Here is an 18,245-nt window from a genome sequence, read left to right on the forward strand (position 1 = left end):
ACAGAATGTTAACGTCCTTGGGGAACAATGTGACTTCACCCAGATCCCATGGATTTGCTCTTAACCTCACTTGAGCAAGTGCAGACCAGCACTTGTCATTACATTTTGTGTGAAAGTCTCCCCTCAACAAAACAACTACCACTTTATTAGTCAACACTACATTCTGTGAAGCTACCCCTTTTTCTATCTTATTCTGGATAAGTTTAAATTCCTTCCACAAATTGTCTATGCCTTTTTTAGTATCATCAAGTTCCAACACTAAACGTGGTGTAACGTTGCCTGTGTTTACCCTTTCGGCAGCTTTCCAGTTGATTAATTCCTCTACCTGTTCCTCCAGACCACTTATATTTATGGCATCTGAGGTTGCTAGCTTTTCATTAAAATTCCTCTCTACCACATCTACATGATTGTTTGCCTCTACAATTTGCAATGGTATCTTTTAAGGTATGTAATCTCTGTTTCATTGCTTTGAATGTAACATTACACACACTTTGAAATGACCCCAACTTCTCATTAAATTCAGACACTATATTGGTACACTGTTCCTCAATATCAAATTCTAACTTCTGAAATTGATCATCCTGGGGTTGGTTAAAGTCGGTAAACATTTGATTCATTTGTACAGTTAAAGAATTACTTAATTCATTCTTTAAATCTACTCACAAATTTTCCACTCTATCATTTAACACCTCAAATTTCGAATTTAAAGCTTCACCTTGTGCTTCTAGTTTTTCACTTAAAGGCAGATTTTGGTCACTTAGTTCTTGTCTCTGTACATCTAACTTAGTATTTAACTGAGTATTCACTGAGTTCAACTTCAGACTTAGTCCCTTAATTAAATTTGCTACTTCAGTCTAGTCTGACATGACCTTAGTCACTGTCATTGCCATGGCTGGTTCTACAGTTTCTGTAGGTTGTTCCTTCTCCGTAGTTCTAAGTTTCTTTGATCTTGTGATCATTAAACCACCCTAGTTTACGTTCAAATAGCTATTATCTTGAGCTCACCCAGCTTAGGTTTGTAGACTGTGTCAGTGAGGTGTAGAAACGGCACCGGTGAACCAAATGGGTGCCGGCAGTGTCAAATGTTGGTCACGGCATCGATGTCGGCGGGCACGAAGTCAGCAACTCAAACAGCAACCAGCAACTATGGCGGGTTACTGCGACTGAGTTGGCTTCGGCTGGTTACTGCGTCAGCACCGGCTGGTTACTGCGTCAGCACCGGCTGGTTACTGCATCGGTGTCAGCTGGTTACTGTGTCTGTGAGGATTGTTTCCTCCCCATAACCAAATCATCTTAATCGAATCTTGCAGACAAATGTTTTCGTCTCATTGTTATATGTTGTTATGGCAACTCTCAACTTTTTCTCATCTCAATCTTCTTCCGAAAATTCCTCCTTTTCGTGTAGTGCTCATTTTGGTCACCCTGTTCTGGCGGTTTTTATGTGACGATTAACTTTAGCAGTTAATCTATTAATTACACAACAGCCATTATACACTTCAAGTGGACAAAGCAAATATACCCGCTAATGTTCTCTCGATCCTTTGACACATGTATATTGACGTTTGGTAAGTTCCCGTATATTGTCTTAATGTCAGAAACTATTATATACATTTTCAATAAATACAGTTTCGACGTTATCTCAAATTTGACAAAACAACTGTCCTGACCTTACGAAAGTAAGAAAATGAATGAATAAGTAATTGTCTCTTCTCTTCTTTCAACAACATTCAAATGTTCACACAATAATGTTTGATGTTGCATGGAGTACGGCACGTTTATTCCTTGAGCTGGACGTGTAACTTCTTAGGTGGGATCAATGACTACCTGCCCATGCTGATTATCTGTCCGATACGAGTCCGTCCTGCACACACACAATTGTGGTGCAATAGACACAGTTGTATTTTACCACACTCATCTCTAAAATAACGCGTGTTTGAGACAGTGGAAATATGAGGGTCTCTAGAATTTACCCCGAAATTGTCAAGGCACTACAATACGACTATCATCCTGAATCAATCTGTCAACATTTTGCTTGTGAAACTCGGTGGTTGTTGTTACAGGATGTGCAACTCTTTGTCATGCAGGTCAGATATTCCCACCTCAATATCTGTAAACTTACTTGCCCAATGATGCACAGTACTCACACCAACACAATGACCATAAACTGCTTTCATTCTCTGATGAATCTCCTTCGAGGTGACACCTTCTGCTGTTAAGAATTCAATGATTGCATGTTGCTTAAATTGCATTGGCTGACCGTCTATGCAGGGTTCCATATTTTACACTGTAACAACACAACTGTTCAACGCTAAGGGCTCCTGCCAACTGGAGCTGTAGAGAAGAGGCTACGGAACAAGTCAGTACCTGCCGTGTACCAATGCTGCCAATTGTTGAAGAGTTGCAAAGGTGGGTGCATTTACTTTTCGGTCAACCCTCGTAATGGTTATTATGGTTTCTTCTAGGTCAATTCACATATGGTGTGCAGGAAGAATGATTACTTAAGCTTATATTGCGTGCCGTGATTAGCCTAATTTTATCTAGGCATTGTTTTTGGGAGCAATCTGTAGTAGTTGTAATTTATTTCTAGCTTCCTCATTTAAAGCTGATTCAAGAAACTTTGTTACTAGGCTTCATGGTATAATTTGTGTCTATTGTGTGGACAGTAATGGTAATGTAGTTTGTACAGTTAATGAAAGGTATGTGAGATAAATGGTGGTGTAGTGGTTGGAGCACTGGTTTCACTTTGAGAAGAGGAATGATATTCAAATTTCAGTCCTCTCTCCTTGATTTAGGGTTGCTGTGGTTTCCCTAAATTTCTTAGTGTTAAAGTGAATGCTGGGATGGTTCCTTTGAAGAAATTTTAACCTTGACCTTTGTCCAATATGACTCTTAACATCATCATAAAGACCTTGTTGATGGTGGAAATTTAAACCTAATGTTTATTCTTCTCCTTTTGCACTGAAAAAATCCATAATTTTTGCCTTAAGTATAGTATCTGTAAAATGAGAGTGCCATATTAATTGACGAGGCTACAACACTGGGCATTTCTTTCAGCGCAAGGTGCTCCTGCATGCTGTGAAATTGAGACAAAATGTTCGCTATGTCCAAGGGCCTGTTAATAAGGAATCAGTCACAGGGGTTGCATTTGTTCACCACTAAGGTGCCTTTTATTTATCTGTTACATATCCATGTTGAGCAGTTGATAAGACAACTGTATAGAGTGTAAGTCCGCCCCATGAACCATGGACCCTGCCGTTGGTGAGGAGGCTTGCGTGCCCCAGCGATACAGATGGCCGTACCATAGGTGCAACGACAACAGAGGGGTATCTGTTGAGAAGCCAGACAAATGTGTGGTTCCTGAAGAGGGGCAGCAACCTTTTCAGTAATTGCAAGGGTAACAGTTGGGATGATTGACTGATCTGGCCTTGTAACACTAACCAAAATGGCCTTGCTGTGCTGGTACTGCGAACGGCTCAAAGCAAGGGGAAACTACAGCCTTAATTTTCCCCGAAGGCATACAGCTTTACTGTATGGTTGAATGATGATGGCGTCATCTTGGGTAAAATATTCCAGAGGTAAAACAGTCCCCCATTCAGATCTCTGGGAGGGGACTACTCAAGAGGACGTCATTATCAGGAGAAAGAAAACTGGCATTCTACGGATTGGAGCATGGCATGTCAAATCCCTTAATCGTTCAGGTAGGTTAGAAAATTTAAAAAGGGAAATGGATAGGTTAAAGTTAGATTTAGTGGGAATTAGTGAAGTTTGGTGGCAGGAGGAACAAGACTTTTGGTCCGGTGAATACAGGGTTATAAATACAAAATCAAATAGGGGTAATGCAGGAGTAGGTTTAATAATGAATAAACCAAATAGGAGTGCGGGTAAGCAAACAAACAGCATAGTGAACGCATTATTGTGGCCAAGGCAGACACGAAGCCCACGCCTACTACAGTAGTACAAGTTTATATGGCAACTAGCTCTGCAGATGATGAAGAAATTGATGAAATGTGTGATGAGATAAAAGAAATTATTCAGGTAGTGAAGGGAGATGAAAATTTAATAGTCATGGGCGACTGGAATTTGAGAATAGGAGAAGGAAGAGAAGGAAACATAGTAGGTGAATATGGATTGGGGGTAAGGAATGAAAGAGGAAGCCATCTGGTAGAATTTTGCACACATCATAATCGTAGCTAACATTTGGTACAAGAATTATACAAGAAGGTTGTATACATGGGAGAATCCTGGAGATACTAAAAGATATCAGATAGATTATGTAACGGTAGGGCAGAGATTTAGGAACCAGGTTTTAGATTGTAAGACTTTCCAGGGGCAGATGTGGACTCTGACCACAATCTATTGGTTATGAACTATAGATTAAAACTGAAGAAACTGGAAAAAGGTGGGAATTGAAGGATATGGGACCTGGATAAACTGGAAGAACCAGAGGTTGTACAGAGTTTTAGGGAGAGCATAAGGGAACAATTGACAGGAATGGAGGAAAGAAATACAGTACAAGAAGAATGGGTAGCTCTGAGGGATTAAGTAGTGAAGGTAGCAGAGGATCAAGTAGGTAAAAAGACAAGGGCTGGTAGAAATCCTTAGGTAGCAGAAGAGATACTGAACTTACTTGATGATAGGAGAAAATACAAAAATGCATTAAGTGTAGCAGGCAAAAAGGAATACAAACGTCTCAAAAAAGAGATCGACAGGAAGTACAAAATGGCTAAGCAGGGATGGCTAGAGGATAAATGTAAGGATGTAGGGGCATTTATCACTAGTGGCAAGATAGATACTGCCTACAGGGATATTAAAGAGACCTTTGGAGAAAAGAGAACCACTTGTATGTATATCAAGAGCTCAGGTGGAAATCCAGTTCTAAGCAAAGAAGAGAAAGCAGAAAGGTGGAAGGAGTATGTAGAGGGTCTATACAAGGGCGATGTACTTGAGGACAATGTTCTGGAAATGGAAGAGAATGCAGATGAAGATGAAATTGGAGATACGATACTGCGTGAAGAGTTTGACAGAGCACTGAAAGACCTTACTCGATACAAGGCCCTGGGAGTAGACAACATTCAATTAGAACTACTTACGGCCTTGGGAGAGCCAGTCCTGACAATACTCTACCATCTGGCGAGCAAGATGTATGAGACAGGCGAAATACCTTCAGACTTCAAGAAGAATATAATAATTCCAATCCCAAAGAAAGCAGGTGTTGACAGATGTGAAAATAACCGAACTATCAGTTTAATATGTCACAGCTGCAAAATACTAACATGAATTCTTTACAGACAAATAGAAAAACTGGTAGAAGCCAACCTTGGGGAAGATCAGTTTGGATTCCGTAGAAATATTGGATCATGTGAGGCAATACTGACCTTACGACTTATCTTAGAAGAAAGATTAAGGAAAGGCAAACCTACGTTTCTAGCATTTGTAGACTTAGAGAAAGCTTTTGACAATGTTGACTGGAGTACTCTCTTTCAAATTCTAAACTTGGCAGTGATAAAATACAGGTAGCAAAAAGCTATTTACAATTTGTACAGAAACCAGATGGCAGTTATAAGAGGCTAGGGGCATGAAAGGGAAGCTGTGGTTGTGAAGGGAGAGAGACAAGGTTGTAGCCTCTCCCCGATGTTATTCTATCTGTATATTGAGCAAGCAGTGAAGGAAACAAAAGAAAAATTCGGAGTAGGTATTAAAATCCATAGAGAAGAAATAGAAACTTTGAGATTTGGCGATGACATTGTAATTCTCTCAGAGACAGCAAAGAACGTGGAAGAGCAGTTGAACGGAATGGACAGTGTCTTGAAAGGAGGATATAAGATGAACATCAACAAAAGCAAAATGAGGATAATGGAATGTAGTCAAATTAAATTGAGTGATGCTGAGGGAATTAGATTAGGAAATGAGACGCTTAAAGTAGTAAATGAGTTTTGCTATTTGGGGAGTAAAATAACTGATGATCGTTGAAGTAGAGAGGATATAAAATGTAGACTGGCAATGGCACGGAAAGCATTTTTGAAGAAGAGAAATTTGTTAACATCGAGTATAGATTTAAGTGTCAGAAAGTCGTTCCTGAAAGTATTTGTATGGAGTGTAGCCATCAATGTATGGAAGTGAAACATGGACAATAAATAGTTTGGACAAGAAGAGAATAGAAGCTTTCAAAATGTGGTGCTACAGAAGAATGCTGAAGATTAGATGGGTAGATCATATAACTAATGAGGAGGTATTGAATAGAATTGGGGAGGAGTTTGTGGTGCAACTTGACAAGAAGAAGGGACCGGTTGGTAGGACATGTTCTAAGGCATCAAGGGATCACAAATTTAGCATTGGAGGGCAGCGTGGAGAGTAAAAATCATAGAGGGAGACCAAGAAATGAATACACTAAGCAGATTCAGAAGGATGTAGGTTGCAGTAAGTACTGGGAGATGAAGAAACTTGCACAGGATAGGGTAGCGTGGAGAGTTGCATCAAACCAGTCTCAGGACTGAAGACCACAACAACAACAACAACAACAACAACAACAACAACAGAGTGTAAATACAATAACCACAAACATCATTTATGCATTATGAACACTGTCACACAGACAAAACGATGTAAAGATGACCACAAATGATTTAAATATATTACATGAAAAAATCATGGAAGAAAATGTTTAAAGTTTTTAATTTTCTGGCTTGGTTGATGTGGGGGAGGAGGCCAAACTGCGAGGTCACCGGTCTCATCGGATTAGGGAAGTATGGGGAAGGAAGTTGGCCGTTCTCTTTCAAAGGATCCATCCCGGCATTTGCCTGAAGCGATTTAGGGAAATCACAGAAAACCTAAATCAAGATGACCGGAGTGGGATTGAACCATTGTCATCCTGCATGTGAGTCTGGTGTGCTAACCACTGCACCACCTCGCTCGATTTAATTTTCTGTTGAAACTGTTAAAATTATTCAATATTTATTCTATTAACTCTAATGAATAATTTATGGTAGTTGCTATTTTTTGATTTTTGTTGTGTCCACCATTCAAAATGTTATAAAACTACACTTATTAACAATTGGTTGGTGCTTGTGGGAACTTTTGTTGCCAGAGGTTTTCCGTACAATTACCAACCCCACTTTGTCCCTCACCATCCAAAAAGTACTGTACGATATTAAGTAATATTTGCTGATTTATATTTTTGTTACATTAATGCTATTTTGGTGTGTCAGAATTTATTCATCAAATAAATATTGTTAATCACTTTTAGTGTGAAGTTAAAAAAATACTGGTATGTTCTTGTTTACTTATAATTATTTTCAGTTTTGTTTTCAGGTGCCATAAAAACACTTATGGTTTTTGAAGGATGTCCTTTACCACACCTTGGATGTACAGTCTTGCTGCGCGGTGCTTCAGAACAAGAACTTGCCAAACTTAAAAGAGTGACTAGTTTTATGACTTATGTACGTTACAACTGGTGTTTGGAAAGAGCCTTCTTGATGGATGAATTTGCTTGTCCACCACCACTACCAAAAGATACGTTTATGGAGGAGAACAGTTATTCTGGAGCTGCACCCATTAAGTCAGTGCGAGAAGAAATTTTGAGTTCTACGTGTGCATACCCTAAAGAAAATGGGAAACAAAATAAACAAAATTCTGTCTCCTCTGCTCAACAACAGTACTATTCCAATGAAAACATGAAAGAAATTTGTGAGATGCTCCATCAAGAAACTGTGCTTACTAAATGTGTTTGTGAAACTATAGAAAATATTTCTGTAGAAATGGGAGAACCCTACAAAAAAACAGAGAATGAAAATGTGCAGGATTTTAGTGTTAGAAAAGAGTTACTGGACACAAAAAATATCTCCACGTGCACATGTTCTCATCCTTCAAATAAAGAAAAATCACCTTCAGATGACAGGAAGATGAATGTGGAATCTATCAGTGATTTTAGTGATCCACTACATTCATACCTCAACCTTGAAGATGATGTTTTTAGTACTGACAGTCAGAATGGACCCTCTCTCTCAGTTTCAGAGCTTCCGCTTTGTAACCGGTTTAGGAAAGCTCTAGATGATACAATTCTGTCAGGTTCACCATATATAAAGGTAAGATTAGGAGAATATTTATATTTGGCTTTCAGATATAAACTGAATTCAATTTAACAATTTTTTCCAGATATAAACTGAATTCAATTTAACAAATTGATTGGTGACAGATCAAATTATAAAAGCAGGATTTTGTTGGCCTACATTGTTTCCTCCAACAAAACATGCATTTTATTTGCCAGACAGGCAGATTCTTGATACATTAATTGAGAACAGTTGTGTTTGTAGTCAGTTATCAGAATTCTTCAGTTGAAACGTCTGGGCTTTAATGACCACTTCCTAACATTGTGTCTCTGAATGCAGGTGACATCTTCAGAGTAAATGGCAAGTGCATCAAGGGCTTAAGGGACACCCAAATTTGTAGAGCTGTGTAGAGGGCACCACAGTTTGTCAAGTAATACCAAATTTGTGATTATCTCTTGCCGGCATCATTGTTCTTGATTACAGTGAATGATGCTGTCAGACAGAGAGAATCATGCATTTGGAATCACACAGTGAATGGCGATTTCATTATCCCTTCAAACAAATTATGGGTTTGCTGTTTTACCTCTGAAGCTCTCTCCTGCAGTCAGAAATGAAAGATCAGGAAATAGTTTCATATATGTACCACATACTATTGGGCTGTAAGTTTCAGCTGAAGTGAACGTGGGCATGAAATCCTACATTGTTTGAGTTATTTTAATTCTTATTATAAAGTGTTCTTAACTAATGTGTGTTCTCGGTGTCCTTACAAATTTTTTATTGTCAGAGTGCTATATACACGATAAAATGATGTCTACATGCAGTGTATCTTGATGATATAACCACCAAGACCTTTCAATTACTATCACTTATACACCACCTCTGACTCACCATTTCGCTACCAGATATTGTCTCCTCCATGGATCAATAATCCATTTTAAATTTGAATAGTTTTTCCAAATTGGATTTATATGTTGACAATGACACTAAACAATGGATAAGACATTTTACCTGTGGTTTCATTCACATCAAGGCTTTCGAAATTCTTGAGACCAGTGCTAGGCTTCTTCACAGTGTACACTCCCAAAACTGTAGTTGGAGTTAAGTTAAAATTAAAGGTGCTTTCTTCATTTGAAAACAAAAAATAATGTATGGAAGAACAAAGGTGTGCATATCATGATGCCTACATACAGTGTAATGAGGGAACACCAGTCACCTGTGCCACTTTTCTACCAAATCATATGTTTAAAAACAACTGACAAGGTATGCTTGTGTTTAATCAACTAATTTAGGTTATTCTCTGTTTTGAATTGCCTTATTTTGCCACATTCTGACTTACTGAGAGAATAAGTATACAGTCCTCTACCTCTCTATGTGATATAAACAAGAGAACGACCATCTTTTTATTCATCTGCCTTTTTTCTCATTCTTAAAAATGTTTATTTCTCTATTAGAATAGCATTCATAATAGCTATTACCATACTTCTATATAGTTTCTGATGAGATTATCAGCATAGTTCAGGGAACAATTTACTCTAATAATCGCAGATGTAACAAAAGTCAAAATAATGGAGCCTTATATTGTTGTGATATAAATCTCAAATTTGTCCATGTTTCAGACTTATTATATCTGTATCTCATGACATCCGTGCTTCAACCTTGTAGGACTTAAATTTTAGGAAGTCTTTTCTGTAAGTATTTTTAGAAGAGAATAGAAGCTTTTGAATTCTGTTGCTACAGAAGAATACTGAAGATTAGCTAAGTACATCAAATTAGTAAAGAAGAGAGACTGAATCATATTGGGAAAAAAGAGCTTTATGGCACAACTAGCGTAGAAGAAGAGAGAGGTTGATGGAACACACACTGAGGCATCAAATATTACCTACAGCATTATTTACATTAAGTACAGTCAACTTTTGTAGTCCTGTTTTCCTCAGTTGCATGTAATATTACAGTATATTGATAATTTTTACTTATGGACCGTCTGGCAGCAACTGAGTAAAACACAATTTTAGTGGCATACGTGTTTCGCCTTTATTTTCTGGAAGGCATCATCAGTGGCAGGTTGCGTGGACAATTTCTTACATATTACGCTCCTGTTGCATTTTTGTTGTTGTTCTTCTTCTTATGAACGCCAACTTGCGGTTTTTTCCACATTCCACAGCACTATGCACTGAACGCTTGTTTTAATGCAATGCTGTCAGATGGTCCATAAGTAAAAATTAGCAACATACTGTAATATTAAGTACAGTCTTTGCTATTTGTATATGACTTCATGATTTTCTTCTTAATCTACATCTAGATCTATATATGTATTCTAATATAACTGTGAAAACAATCAGTTTTTGACAAAATAACTTAATTGGATAGATAAAGAAATCTACTGACCAACCAGCAGCAGAACACACTCACAAAAGAGGGTTGAATTAGCCAAGCTTTCAGAGCCAGTGGCTCCTCCTTCAGGCAGAAGGGTTGAAGGGGAAGGAAGAGGGGTGAAGGAAAAGGACTGGAGAGGTCTAGGAAATGGGGTAGATTTTGGGAAAGTCACCCAGAACTCCGAGTCAGGGGAAACTTACCACATGGGATGAAAAGGAAAGACTGATTGTTGGTGACTACATCGGGCGAGGTTTGAAAACCTGAGAGCTTAAAGATGGAAGACAGGGTAATATGCAAGACAAAGATTACTGTTTAAACATCATGTATGAATTAATAAGAGTGAAAAGCTGAATGCATTGTATGTAACCGAGATGGAAAGGGACAGGGAAAAATAGATGCTGAGACAAAGATGTATAAAACTAAAACGTAGTGAAGAAAAGAACAGTTACTGTGAAGAAATGATGAGACAGAAGAAATTAATGTAAATTAATCCCATGTGGGTGGCGAGAACCAAGGACATGTTGTAGCGCTAGTTGCCACCTACAGAGTTATGAGAAACTTGTGTCTGGCGGAGCAACCCAGATGGTGCCTGTGGTGAAACAGGCACCGAGGTCACGACTGTCATATTGTAGAGCATGCTCTGCAACATGCTATTGCATGTTGCCAGTTTACACCCTCTGCCTAAGGCTATTCATCCTAATTAATAATTTGGTGGTAGTCATGCCAAGGTTGGGAGGGTGATGAGAAGCTATTCCAAGTGTGGTGGGCAAGATTTTAGACAGAATGGCTCTTGTTTCAGGGCATGATTTTAGGAATAATAATGGGCCTTGTGTTTATGGGACAGGCCTGTAGTTACTTCTACTTATGTTGATGGTTCTCCATGCTCTGGCCTGCATGCAAATAAATCCTCTAGCCACCCACAGATTTTTTTCTGATACATAATATAAATGTACTGCAGTTAATTAACTTTGATGTGGTACTGAGCCAAATATTTTTCATAAGCCAAGAAGTACTGCATCTACATGTCTGCCTTGATCTGTGGCTTTCAGGATGCCATAAGAGAAAAGTGCAAGTTGGGTTTCACTTGACTGACATTTTTTAAATCCACATCATTCTCCTTAAAAGCAAAAAGAACTTATACCCACTTTTATTTTTGTGAATGTGTGTATCTATATTAAGCACTTTTTGATGAACTGATAATGACAATCTTATCTCTAGGTACATTATAATAGTGGGTGTAACTCTAGTGCCCTGTGAGCCAAAGGTTGAAAGACTCCTTGGGGCTCAGCCAGATGATTACAACTGTTGTGTTGTTGTTGTGGTGTTCAGTTCACAGACTGGTTTGATGCAGCTGTCCATGCTACCCTATCCTGTGCAAGCTGCTTCATCTCCAAGTACCTACTGTAAGTGACATCCTTATAAATCTGCTTAATGTATTCATCTCTTGGTCTCCCTCTACAAATTTTACCCTCCACACTGCCCTCCAATACTAAATTGGTGATCCCTTAATGCCTCACAACATGTCCTACCACCCGATCTCATCTCATAGTCAAGATGTGCTACAAATGTCTCTTCTCCCTTATTGTATTCAGTACCTCCTCATTAGTTATGTGATCTACCCCTCTGATCTTAAGCATTCTTCTGTAGCACCACATCTCGAAAGCTTCTATCCTCTGCTTGTCTAAACTATTTATCACCCATGTTTCACTTCCATACAAATACTTTCAGAAAAGACTTCCTGACACTTAAATCTATACTTGATGTTAGTAAACTTCCCTTCCTCAGAAACGCTTTCGCTGCCATTGCCAGTCTACATCCTCTCTACTTCGACCATCATCAGTTATTTTACTCCCAAATAGCAAAACTCATTTGCTACTTTAACTGGTTCATTTCCTAATCCTCCCCTGAGCATCACTTGATTTAATTCGACTACATTCCATTATCCTTGTATTGCTTTTGTAGATGTTCATCTTATATCATCCTTTCAAGACACAGTCCATTCCATTCAACTGCTCTTCCAAGTCCTTTGCTGTCTCTGGCAGAATTACTATGTCATCGGCAAACCTCAAAGTTTTTATTTCTTCTCCATGGCTTTTAATTCGACTCTTATAACTGCCATCTGGTTTCTGTACAAATTGTAAATAGCCTTTCACTCTCTGTATTTTACCCATCACCTTTAGAATTCGAAAGAGAGTATTCCAGTCGACATTGTCAAAAGCTTTCTCTAAGTCAACAAATGCTAGAAACGTAGGTTTGCCTTTCCTTAATCTTTATTCTAAAATAAGGTGTGAGGTCAGTATTGCCTCACGTGTTCCAACATTTCTACGGAATCCAAACTGATCTTCCCCAAGGCCGGCTTCTATCAGTTTTTCTATTCGTCTGTAAAGAATTTGTTGGTATTTTTCAGCCGTGAGTCACTAAACTGATAGATCAGTAATTTTGACACCTGTCAACATCTGCTTTCTTTGGGATTGGAATTATTACATTCTTCTTGAAGTGTGAGAGTACTTCGCCTGTCTCATACATCTTGGTCACCATATGACAGAGTTTTATCAGGGCTGGCTCTCCCAAGGCGATCAGTAGTTCTAATGGAATGTTGCCTAATCCCGGGGTCTTGTTTCAACTGAGGTCTTTCAGTCCTCTGCCAAACACTTCACAAAGTATCATATCCCCCATTTCGTCTTCATCTACTTCCTCTCCCATCTCCACAATATTTTCCTCAAGTACATCGCCCTTGTATGGATCCTCTATATACTCCTTCCACCTTTCTGCTTTCCCTTCTTTGCTTGGAACTAGATTTCCATCTGAGCTCTTGATATTCAAACAAGTGGTTCTCTTTTCTCCAAAGGTCTCTTTAATTTCCCTGTAGGCAGTATCTATCTTGCCACTAGTGATAAATGCCCCTACATCCTTACATTTATCCTCTAGCCATCCCTGCTTAGCCATTTTGCACTTCCTGTCGATTTCATTTTTGAGACATTTATATTCCTTTTTGCCTGCTTCATTTACTGCATTTTTATATTTTCTCCTTCCATCAATTAAATTCAATATCTCTTCTGTTACCCAAGGATTTATACCAGCCCTTGCATTTTTACCTACTGGTTCCTGTGCTGCCTTTAGTATTTCATCTCCCAAAGCTACCAATTCTTCTTCTGCCATATTTCTTTCTCCCGTTCTTGTCAAGCGTTCCCTAATGCTCTTTCTGACAGACTCTACAACCTCTGGTTCTTTCAGTTTACCCAGGTCCCATCTTCTTAAATTCCCACCTTTTTGCAGTTTTTTCAGTTTTAGTCTACAGTTCATAACCAATAGATTGTGGACAGATTTCACATCTGCTCCTGGAAATGTCTTACAATTTAAAATGTGGATCTTAAATCTGTGTCTTACCATTATATAATCTATGTGAAACCTTCCAGTGCCTTCAGGCCTCTTCCGTGTATACAGCCTTCTTTCATGATTCTTAAACCAAGTGTTAACAATAATTAAGTTATGCTCTGTGCAAAATTCTACCAAGCAGCTTCCTCTTTCATTCCTTACCCCCATTCCATATTCACCTACTACTCTTCCTTCTCATACTATCCAATTCCAGTCCCCCCAAGACTATTAAATTTTTGTCGATCTGAATAACTTTTTTATCTCATCAAACATTTCTTCAATCTCTTCATCATCTGCGGAGCTAGTTGGCATATATACCTGTACTACTGTGTCTGGCGTGTACTTTGTGTCTATCTTGGCTACGATGATGCGTTCACTATGCTCCTATTTTTTTTTTATTCATTATTAAACCTGCCCCTGCATTACCCCTATTTGATTTTGTATTTATAATTCTGTATTCACCTGACCAGAAGACTTGTTCCTCTTGCCACCAAACTTCACTAATTCCCACTATATTTAACTTTAATCTGTCCATTTCCCTTTTTAAGTTTTCTAACCTTCCTGTCAGCTTAAGGGATCTGACATTCCATGCTTGGATCCGTATAACGCCTGTTTTGATTTTCTTGAGAACAACGTCGTCCTGAATAGTCCCCACCCAGAGATCTGAATGAGGGACTATTTTACCTCCGTAATATTTTACCCAAGAGGACGCTATCATCATTTAACCATACAATAAAGCTGCATGCCCTCAAAAAAGTTACGGCTGTAGTTTCCCCTTGCTTTCAGCCGTTTGCAGTACCAGCACAGCAAGGCCGTTTTGGTTAATGTTACAAGGCCAAATCAGTCAATCATTTAGATTGTTGCCCTGCAACTACTAAAAAGGCTGCTGCCCCTCTTCAGGACCAACACGTTTGTCTGGCCTCTCAACAGATACCCCTGTGTTGTGGTTGCAGCTATGGTACGGCACGGCTGCCTGTATCACTAAGGCATGAAAGCCGCCTCACCACCGACAAGGTCCATGGTTCAAGGGGGAAAGGGGGGGGGGGTTGCAACTATCAGCATGAAAATACAATAGGGTGTCACACATGTGATATAGCAAGGTGGATTCCTCCAATCTGTTATGTTTTTTCTACTCCCAGAAATAACAAAACTTTTTTGCTAATTTTTATCTCAATGCTAGTACATTAATCTATTCATAAGCATCACTTACATGAAAATCTCAAGATCTTATGTAGATGTAATTTCACTCGAATTTATTATTTGGGTTGTTATTTTGATTGTTCTGTTTACATTGATGCAATTAGTTTTTGTTAGGGTACTTTTAATTTGAAAATATGTTTAATTGATGTTAGTACTACAGTTCACAACATGCAAAAACCTATGAGCTAATTAGTATATTTGTGAAAGGTTACCCACACCAACAGAAAGTCAGCAATCCTATTTGCTTGTGAAGCTTTAGGAATCATCTGAAATTAATTACTGTACAAAATAAACAACATTAAAGTTCCAAACAATTACCATTTTCCATGGCAGATTTTGTCTTATCTATTGTTAGGTTCTGAACTTTGACTACATACTTTTGTTACTTTAATTTTTCTATGCAAAGTGAAGTACAGCATTGATTAAATACAGGTAACTCACTGTTTATTAATTTCATGTAATTTACCTTTATTTGAAATATGGCACTCATAGTTGTAAACAGGGGATCTGCATTGGAGAAGAATAATAATGTCCATAAATTTTTCTAAGTCCCTAATGAATAATATTTTTTACAAGCCAAAATCACATTAGTTCTGGTAGTTCACAAAATAACAGTTTATTCTTGTACCTATCTTATAAGCAGTCGGATGTCGCCAAAAATTGACTCTGTGTGGTTTTGAAATCTCATGAGTAAGACTTGTGTTTGGTTTGCTCCCACTGTTGATGAATACCATGTACATAAAAATATGTCTTCCAACATCTGTGAAACTCAATATCATTAATGTTTCATAACTTTTGTGTGGTTTCTGTGCATCAGATGAATGAACAACTTAACTAAACTGTGCTGTAATTAACAAGAAGGTGTGCAATGTTATTGTCATTGAAGCAAGCTATTGTTGGTCATGGTGGTATGTTTTTCTCTGGTGTGGCAGGGGTAAAATACAGGGAGCGAAAGGCTATGTACAATTTGTACAGAAACCAGGTCGCAGTTATAAGAGTTGAGGGGCATGAAAGGGAAGCAGTGGTTGGGAAGGGAGTGAGACTGGGTTGTAGCCTCTCCCCGATTCTATTCAATCTGTATATTGAGCAAGCAGTGAAGGAAACAAAAGAAAAGTTTGGAGTAGGTATTAAAATCCATGGAGAAGAAATAAAAACTTTGAGGTTTGCCGATGACATTGTAATTCTGTCAGAGACAGCAAAGGACTTGGAAGAGCAGTTGAACGGAATGGACAGTATCTTGAAAGGAGGGTATAAGATGAACATCAACAAAAGCAAAATGAGGATAATGGAATGTAGCTGAATTAAATCGGGTGATGCTGAGGGAATTAGATTAGGAAAAGAGACACTTAAAGTAGTAAATGAGTTTTGATATTTGGGGAGCAAAGTAACTGACGATGGGCGAAGTAGAAAGGATATAAAATGTAGACTGGCAATGGCAAGGAAAGCGTTTCTGAAAAGAAGAGAAATTTGTTAACATCGAGTGTAGATTTAAGTGTCAGGAAGTTGTTTCTGAAAGTATTTGTATGGAGTGTAGCCATGTATGGAAGTGACACATGGACGGTAAATAGTATAGACAAGAAGAGTAGAAGCTTTCGAAATGTGGTGTACAGAAGAATGCTGAAGATTAGATGGGGAGATCACATAACTAATGAGGAGGTATTGAATAGAATTGGGGAGAAGAGGAGTTTGTGGCACAACTTGACTAGAAGAAGGGATCGGTCGGTAGGACATGTTCTGAGACATCAAGGGATCACCAATTTGGTACTGGAGGGCAGCATGGAGGGTAAAAATCATAGAGGGAGACCAAGAGATGAATACACTAAACAGATTCAGAAGGATGTAGGCTGCAGTAGGTACTGGGAGATGAAGCAGCTTGCACAGGATAGAGTAGCATGGAGAGCTGCATCAAACCAGTCTCAGGACTGAAGACCACAACAACAACAACAACATTCTTAGTATTGACCTACTTTGAACAACCCTTCCAATGTTGCCTATGTTTCTGCCAGTACCCACATTTTGCTGAAATTTAGAGAGAATGTAGATATCTAAACAAAAGATGGTGAGGAAAGGACTATTTCCAGATAATAAGATAGCTCTCTGGATTATATTAAGAGAGATCCACAAGTAGTGTTGGAGGACCTTCTGATCTCACACACACACACACACACACACACACACACACACACACACACATACCAGAAAATAAAAACAATTTTTTGCCTATTTACATTTTGCTTGCGCCATTTTCCTACATTTACATGTCTGATGTACATCATAAATTATTAACCAGTTATTTTCCAAGCATAATGCTTGTAAACAGTAAAAATGTTGTGTAGCTTAACTGTTATATGAGTAATACTGCAGGAAAACTGAGAGAGATAAACATTAATGGCACTTATAAAGTTCATAATTTTGATTTGGTGGTTGTCATAGTGAGAAATGTTCTGTAAATCTCTTTATACTTAAAGTTCAGCTTCTGTCTGTTACACTATTGTTAATTTTCAAGTTTTGGAAAGCCTATAAGCATTGATATTCATCTTAATTAATTTGTGTTTAGTTTGCAGTGCCCTACCTTGAGACAGAAGCAGGAAGAAACTGCACTCTTCGTCGATTTTTTCCTGAAGAAATATTTTTCTCAGAGCAGTTTTGTAGCTCAGATAGAAATGCAAATAGAAACTCATTATCAGCAAACTGTTCAGTTAACCACGAATATAATCACGCAGTGAAGACAGCCAAGGTAGGAAAAGTCTGATTTTCCCCTTTGTATGTTTATCTTTGTCTGGTACTTCCTCTTCTTAAATTATGAAGACAGACGAACTTGTTTCTGTCTTCTGTAGCTAACTTGGAGTGGTTAATAGGTGATTTGTTTGTTTCTTTTTACCTTTGGTTGTAATGTTCAGAACTTTGAATACTGTAAAAATATGTAATCACTAAGTAGTGACAACCTGCATTAAAACACTTAGATGGAGATCACAATTTAAGTTTGTGAATGAGGTTTCCCACTCATATGCACAAATGTGTTAAGTTACATGATGATTTGAATGAAATTGTTCTAAATGAAGACTACTTACAACAAGTGTGATAAAGTTCTTCTTCCTCATTTGGTCTCATGAGAAATCTATTATTTGTATTTGTAACAAAAACAACACTACAGAATTTGTAAAAAAAAGTCTGCTAATTCCATAAGTAATTACTTCACAGTATTAACATCTAATACTGATTGTTATTAGAATGACAGCAACTAGTTAAACG

General features: G+C 38.2%; 1 protein-coding gene across 2 annotated transcripts in view; it reads left to right on the forward strand.

Moving 5' to 3' along the window:
- LOC126354444 (1-phosphatidylinositol 3-phosphate 5-kinase-like) overlaps positions 1-18,245 on the forward strand; it is a 294,219-nt gene that overhangs the window by 131,772 nt on the left and 144,202 nt on the right. For both annotated transcript variants that reach the window (XM_050004130.1, XM_050004131.1), the window contains exons 13-14: positions 7,309-8,081; positions 17,551-17,730. In XM_050004130.1, the coding sequence (XP_049860087.1) occupies positions 7,309-8,081; positions 17,551-17,730 (953 nt within the window). The remainder of the gene's footprint in view (positions 1-7,308; positions 8,082-17,550; positions 17,731-18,245) is intronic.

This window comes from Schistocerca gregaria, chromosome 3 (genome assembly GCF_023897955.1).
Source record: "Schistocerca gregaria isolate iqSchGreg1 chromosome 3, iqSchGreg1.2, whole genome shotgun sequence".
Taxonomy (NCBI): domain Eukaryota; kingdom Metazoa; phylum Arthropoda; class Insecta; order Orthoptera; family Acrididae; genus Schistocerca; species Schistocerca gregaria.